This window comes from Berghia stephanieae, chromosome 2 (assembly GCF_034508935.2).
Source record: "Berghia stephanieae isolate SIO BIC M18660-M18661 chromosome 2, UCSD_Bste_1.3, whole genome shotgun sequence".
Classification (NCBI taxonomy): Eukaryota; Metazoa; Mollusca; class Gastropoda; order Nudibranchia; family Aeolidiidae; genus Berghia; species Berghia stephanieae.
Window position 1 is genome coordinate 37,157,337 of NC_088361.1, and position 7,500 is coordinate 37,164,836.

The following is a 7,500-nucleotide window of genomic DNA, read 5'->3' on the forward strand; positions in this document are numbered from 1 at the left end:
TTCTTTTGTTGAGAATATAATTTAGTTGTGAATTAGCATTTGATATCTAGACGGCTATGTGCGGCTATGTGGTCTAGTGGTATGACACTCGCTTTCGGATCGGAAGGTCCTGGGTTCGAGCCTCGCGATCGGCGCATAGTTGAGTCATTGGAAAAGGCTCTTTTCTCATATTTTCTCACCGTACTCAGGTGTAAAAAGAGTACCTGGCCGTTACCTGCGGTGTATTTGTCCAAAAAAATTGTAATATCGCCAAACAGGCGGCATTTCCCGTCCTACATGTTAAATGTTGCTGTTGACCAGGGACCGCTTGTAAAGCGCTTTGAGCACATGTAGTGGATATTGCGCTATATATAAAGCTCAATTTCTTTTAGACAGAAACATATATTAAAGAAATAAAATCAACCCCCCCCCCTCTTCCCCCCAAAAAAATCACAAACAAACAAAAACAACATCAACAAAAAATTGTAAGAAAACAAAATCCAAAGAAGCCACTACTGGATGAGTTAGATATGAGCCTGGTGCGTTAGTTTAATGAATGCTCGATTAATTTTCTCAATAAATAATTCTAAAACAGCCGTAAGGGGCAATAAACGTGAGTGGTATTTTTTTTCTTTTCCACCAACGCAAACAAGTATATATATATATATATATATATATATATATATATATATATATATATATATATATATATATATATATATATATATGACATTAATAATAGCAATAATAGTAAAAATGATAATAATGATAATCATGTTACTGATGATGATTATGATGATGATGATAATAATGATGATGGTGATGATGGTGATGATGATGATGATGATGATGATGATGATGATGATGATGATGATGATGGTGATGATGATGATGATAATAATAATAAAATAATAATAGTAATAATAATAATAATAATAATAATAATAATAATAATAATAATAATAATAATAATAATAATAATAATAATGATGATGATGATGATTATGATGATGATGATGATGATGATGATGATGATGATGATGATGATGATAATAATAATAATAATAATAATAATGATAATAATAATTCTAATAAAATAACAATAATAATATTAATAATAATAATAGTTAATAAAAAAACATTCTAGGCAAGTTAGCGCCAGAAGTGAACTTATCCACTGGAATGAGGCTTTAGTTTGAAAGAGGCTCACATTTTGTACGAAGGAAATAAAGCTTGACAAACCTTGCCTCGACTGTTATTTTGTACCAGATCATATTTATTTTATATAGCCTACATTAAATCTGTGGTGAAAATCCACTTATCTAAAAAGAGTAGTTGATGCAATAGTAATTGCTTTAAGTCCAGACCACTTTTATATTTTTGAAGTCTATATTTAAATACACACACACACACACACACACACACACACGCGCGCGCGCGCATACACACACACATCTATATATTTCAGTTGCGGAACCCCAGATTGATCTTTATAATAACTACCAACTATTCGGTATTCATGAATACTTCGAATAAAAGAGAAAATGATGAAAAAAAATAATCTAACAATTAATTTTTTCTCCGAGTTGTTCAGAGTGCGGGCGGCTATAATGTGGTCTAGTGGTATGACACTCGTTTTCGGATCCGAAGGTCCTGGGTTCGAGCCTCGCGCTCGGCGCATAGTTGAGTCCTTGGAAAAGGCTCTTTACTCACTTTCTCTCGCCGTACTCAGGTGTAAAATGAGTACCTGGCCGTGAACAGCGGTGTCTTTGTACGAAAAATTGTAATATCGCCTAACAGGCGGCATGTCCCGTCCTACATGTTAAATGTTGCTATTGACCAGGGACCCCTTGTAAAGCACTTTGAGCACATTTAGTGGATATTGCGCTATATAAAAGTTCTTTTTAGCAAGCATTTTGAGTCAGCGGACAAACTGTTTTCTTGTCAAAGACTGAAAGACGGAATGATCTTGCAACGTACATCATCAGTCCCAGTCGACAACAAACACCGGGTCTTGAAAATAGCTTATTTTCTGTCTTTATTTTCAAATTGATTTGTTTTTACAAAAGTGTAGGATACGAGGAACATTCAGGCACTTTTCTCTTGGATTCCTACATCTGATAATATGTATACAGAACTTATGTTAGAAAAATGTGCGATTGAATAAATTAATAAATAAATAAATACATAGTATAATCCAATTTTTACAAGACGTCTAATATCTTAGAAGTGAAACGTCAAAATACCTTCGTGTAAACAAAACAATAAGTAAATATCTGTTTATAAAACCGTATACAAAAATACAAATTTTGATATCAGACTTTCCAATTGAAGTTCTTGATTTTACATATTTTTCACATTTTATCCCGTATATTGAAATGATTCTTATAAATAACTTTCAGATTTAAAAAAAAATACATTAAGTAATAAATAAAAATGAATATAACAGCTTCAAAAAAGAACGAAATACCAAACACGGAACGTTTCGGGCTCAAAACCCTTGTTCAGCCAACAATAACAAAAAACCAATAAAGACATAAATATATTACGAAATTCCAGATAGACAACAGAGATGTCTGTGTATATATACAATATAGGATATATACATACATACATACATATATATATATATATATATATATATATATATATATATATATATATATATATATATATATATATATTATATATATATATATATAGAAGAAGAAGAAGAAGAAGAAGAAGAAGAAGAAGAAGAAGAAGAAGAAAGATAAAAGTAAACTGGCAAAGTTGCGACAGGCGTCAAATATCTCTCATTCCGGAGAGTCAACCTGCTTGGCAACTCACGATACTCTTTTTTTACAGAATGTTATATATATATATATATATATATATATATATATATATATATATATATATATATATATATAGAGAGAGAGAGAGAGAGAGAGAGAGAGAGAGAGAGAGTAACTTCTCTAGTCTTAATGATCTTCTAATAGGATGACGTCAATAGTTTATATTATCCTATTTGCATTTCAATTTACTACAGTTAACGTTCTCGATTAAAATTTGAGGTCTCATAATACATAGGATTATTGAGTGCTCGACTGTTTAAGGCTGTGGATATTTAGCACAAATGAATGAACAACTTCAAAAAGGAACAAAATATTTAACACCTTTTTTGTTTAAACCCTTCATTAACCAATAACAAAAAAACAAACAATTACAATTTTTTAAGTTTTGTATTCACCTTCACCAATAGATAGAATGCGCTTGGCCAAGGAGTTCACAACATTGCCATCCGGAAGTATAACGGACCAACACACAAACTCTGTGTAACCATGAACTTTTATAGTCTGGTTAATACAGTTTTGTGAGAACAACTCACAAACGCGGATGGCAAAAACAATAACAAAGGCCTGAGTGACGTCATCTTCGAACTATCTATAGTCACTTAGATAACCACGCCTCTTGAACATTCGTCATAATGTAAACAATGACTGTGATTGGTAAATGTAGGGAACAATACAGGTTTCACGATTGGTGGTATGTGTCTAAGTAAAATACCATCTATGCTATCGCTTAATCAATAGAACCAACACAGAAAACTATGTGTAAACTTAAACGTTTCTAATATTATGATGGAGAAAATCGTGTGATAACTAGCCACATATTTGGTGATATATATAAAAACGATTACAATGACCAGAGAGAAGTCGATGTCACGTCATTATTTATAAACCACCAAGTATGTTTGTTGGAACACGTGTGAAGGTGAGTCACAAATTGCATCCTTTGATTGGCAGTTCATCGCTGCGAAATAAAGACTGCGTTTCTTGCTCAAGGAACTTAACGAGATTCCACTGCGGGGTGAGGACCCTGGTACCCCTGAGTGTATTCCGTGGGTGTAAGAGTAATAATGCCTTGATCCCTCCACCACAACTTGTCCCCAAGCAGGAACGCTTGTAAACAAATATTTTTTTTTCCAGATGATAATTTAAGTTCAAATTCGGATCAAAAACATAGTTGGAAGTCTGATAGCCTTATTGAACTGGAACAGACTTTACGATATAAACTGTGTGAGGTAATTGTTGTATTTTGTTTTTGTTTTTAACACATTTTGCAACACATTTAGGACATATCAGCGCCAGGAAAAGGATGAAAATAGGAAAGTAAGAAGATTCTAGATGTAGATTAAAAGGACTTGAGGTAAAAAGAAAGACAAAGAGGAATAGTTCAAATAGTGAACAGATGTAGATTCCAAGAGCACACTATCTATGTACTTAGTTTTAGATTACCTAAATGTCTCACCCAGACACCAGCACAAATCCTCGCTGAGAGGAATACACTCAAATGTTTACATTATACATTCAAAATAACAAATATAACAATACATAACAGAAAGAGATGATTGACAAGGAAAAAATACCATCTCCCAAAACATTAACTATGAATGTGACTGTTTTCCTCCCAACCAAGCACTACGGCCAGGGCCAGGGCAAAACCAAGTAATCTCATTCCAAGATAAGGACAGAAAGCAAATTGGAAACAGATGTAAGGGGATAGAAGATACAGTAAGTTCCACCCTGGCCCCTATGGGAGGCCAGGAACCCCGCCCAGCTGTGTGGGGTAAGTGAACGGAAGATCTCTGTATTTCTAAAAATAATATAAAGCTGTGAACATGATAACTTGGAAATAATATCCATGTCATCAGAAAAATAATAACTGTTGGTTTTAATAACGTAACGCCTTTTGAGATTTTCGCCAATTTTTCACACAATAAACAACCATAAGAGACCAACCAGTGCAAATGAATGAAAATGATATGAAGACGAGTAACCCAAACTGATGTGCAAATGGAATGGAGGCAACGATGGCGTATTTCAAGAAATCCATGAGCTGATTCAAGGAGCTCTGGAAACCGTTGACAACTCCTCTCTCACTGGTCTTGACTCTCTCTAGAAACAGTTGGATGATAGTTAGATCAGCTGTCCACAGACCTAAAGGTTGGGATAAAGAGAGGAGGGGTGGAGTAGGGGTGGTAAAAATAAATAATGAAAACTAGTGCAAATGTTACTGCTTGAAGCTAGAAGAAATAAATAATAAAGTTTCAAAGTTTCAAAGTTTAGTCAATCTTAGGCTTTCGCCAATAAATCAACAATTTGATGCCAACATACATGAAAGTGGAAAAAAGAAAAAGAAAAAAAGGTAAATGGAACCAAAAAATAAACTGATACACCACACAAAAATACAACAATCGTAATAAAAGTTTGTCAAATGAAATGAAAGCTTCAATTTAATGGACGACGACAGACAATGCACGATGAATGAAAGTATTTAGTGCTTTATTCATCATGCTTTGTTGACTAAGGGCAAACCCTAAACATCCACATCATCCGTCTTCGTCAATTTAATCGAAGCTTCCATTCCATTTAACTATTGTTATTTATGATGAAAATTTTGTCATTGGCGATGGTTTATGATAAACATGCGATGGAGGGGAATTTGTCAGTGATTAAATACAAGATAATATATGCACTTATATACGTTTGATTTTCTGGCCTTTAATTTTCTCTATTTACTGTTGTATTGTTTCCATTCCAGATGATATACCAAACACAAAGTGCCGGATGGAATGGACAATATGATTATATGGACAATAATAACACTGCCAGACAATATTGTGGTAATAAGACTAATGGTTATAAAAATGAATATTAGGTTCTGGAATGATGATGATGATGATGATGATGAGGATGAAGATGATGATTATGATGATGAGGATTTTGGTGGTGGTGATGATGATGATGATGATGATGATGATGATGATGATGATGATGATGATGATGATGATGATGATGATGATGATTTTATGATGATGAGGATGAGGATGATGATGATGATGATGATGCTTTTATGATGATGATGATGATGATGATGATGATGATGATGATGATGATGATGATGATGATGATGATGATGATGTTCAGCATGGCATAATGTCCAGTAAGTAAAATAAGTTTCCTTATGTTTTGCATACCAAATCTAGCGGTGACTATGCCGGTCATCATGACATAGATAGAGATCATGGACTTTGCCACTTCATCATCCGGCGATACACATGATGTGTTTACCATGGTCGTGGAAGAGTAGTCACTCGTTTCATTCATAGCTGAAATTTTGAACTTGGAATTTATCATGTATCTCTTATTTGTTTGATAAAAAAAATTATGCCTTTTCCGTCACGACATCATCGTCGCCTCGGCACTCCACGAAGGAATATAGATAACTCATCAAACAAGATGTCTGATGTCAACAGGAATCACCGATGTTGTCCAAGTGAGCAAATTGGGGGTTAATAATCTTGCTCAAAGAAAAAAACGAAAGTGCCTGAAGCGGGGCTCGAACCCGGGTCATTCCGGATCACAGTGCAATGCCTTAACCACTCGGCCTCTTCGCCCTCCATTTGTTTGATAGGGTAGGATACATATTACCCAGTAATAATTAATCAGTAATCATGTTTCCCTCAGAGGACAGTAACCATTGATTGTTTTGGATAGGACGCTAGTTTGGCTCAGTGTATACTTTCTGCCAAATGTATCATATACCCTACCAATGAGTCAATGCTGGTAGACAACTCTATTTTATTGCATTTTATGGAATAGAAGAAAAAATATCTTTCTAAAAAAGCTCAACTCAACTTAAGACCAAGACCTGTTTCTTGTTTTATTCTATTGTTATTTCAAATTAACTATCTTCAATTCAAATCTAGTCTTATTTATTATAATTAGACATAATATATTTGCGTTGTTTCTTTTTACGAAACCCGCCGAAACACGACGAAACCCGACGAAACCTATAGTCTCAAGTTCCCTCTGGTGTACATTTTCCTCAGACTCAGGTTCACTCCCCACTGTTGCCTACTTCCCATAGCTTTGTCTGATATTGTCAGGTTTCGTCGGGTTTCGTAAAAAATTAATTGCCGCCGAAATCCAGTCCCAGGTTCACTCCCCAATGGTGTACACTTCCCTGAGTCCCAGGGTACTCCCCACTGCAGCCTACTTCCCATAACTTTTTCGGGTTTGGTCGGGTTTCGTCAGGTTTTGTCAGGTTTCGGCGGCTTTCGTTAAAAAACAAAAAACACCCATGTATGTGCAACTCATGGTAAAAGATTCTTTTTTTTTTTTTAAATAAATGAATTTTCCTACTCTACTGTATCATCTAGGTTTTTTTTTCAGAATTTTTGTACGCCATAAAGCTTTTCTGCCCCCCCCCCCCCCCCACCTCACCCACCCACCCCTACTCCTTCTCCTCTTCTATTAATTTTTACGAAGGAAAACAAAACCAACAAATAAAAATTAAAAAGAAGAAAAAAAATAAACCCCAAAAATCTGTCGCTGGTATAATTTACTGTTGATTGATAGAAAACCATTTTTACATCATATATAGCCTCGCCGGAATAAGAAAATACCCCCCTCCCCTCCTATGGATTGATCAAATTGCCCCGCCCCTCACTTTTTTAAATTTTGACCCCCTCCC

At 34.7% G+C, this 7,500-nt stretch overlaps 1 protein-coding gene across 4 annotated transcripts in view; it reads right to left on the minus strand.

Annotated features, from left to right (window-relative positions):
* Positions 1 to 2,933: 2,933 nt before the first annotated feature.
* The window catches only part of LOC144964815 (solute carrier family 40 member 1-like), a 26,255-nt gene continuing 21,688 nt past the window's right edge, over positions 2,934 to 7,500 (minus strand). For 2 of the 4 annotated variants that reach the window (XM_078899464.1, XM_078899461.1), the window contains exons 10-11: positions 6,002 to 6,133; positions 4,550 to 4,961 (exon numbers count right to left, since the gene is read on the minus strand). In XM_078899464.1, the coding sequence (XP_078755590.1) occupies positions 4,696 to 4,961; positions 6,002 to 6,133 (398 nt within the window). In that variant the 3' untranslated portion in view covers positions 4,550 to 4,695. Of the gene's footprint in view, positions 4,962 to 6,001; positions 6,134 to 7,500 lie in introns of all 4 variants that reach the window. The other 2 variants (XM_078899460.1, XM_078899462.1) reach the window with 2 other exon arrangements.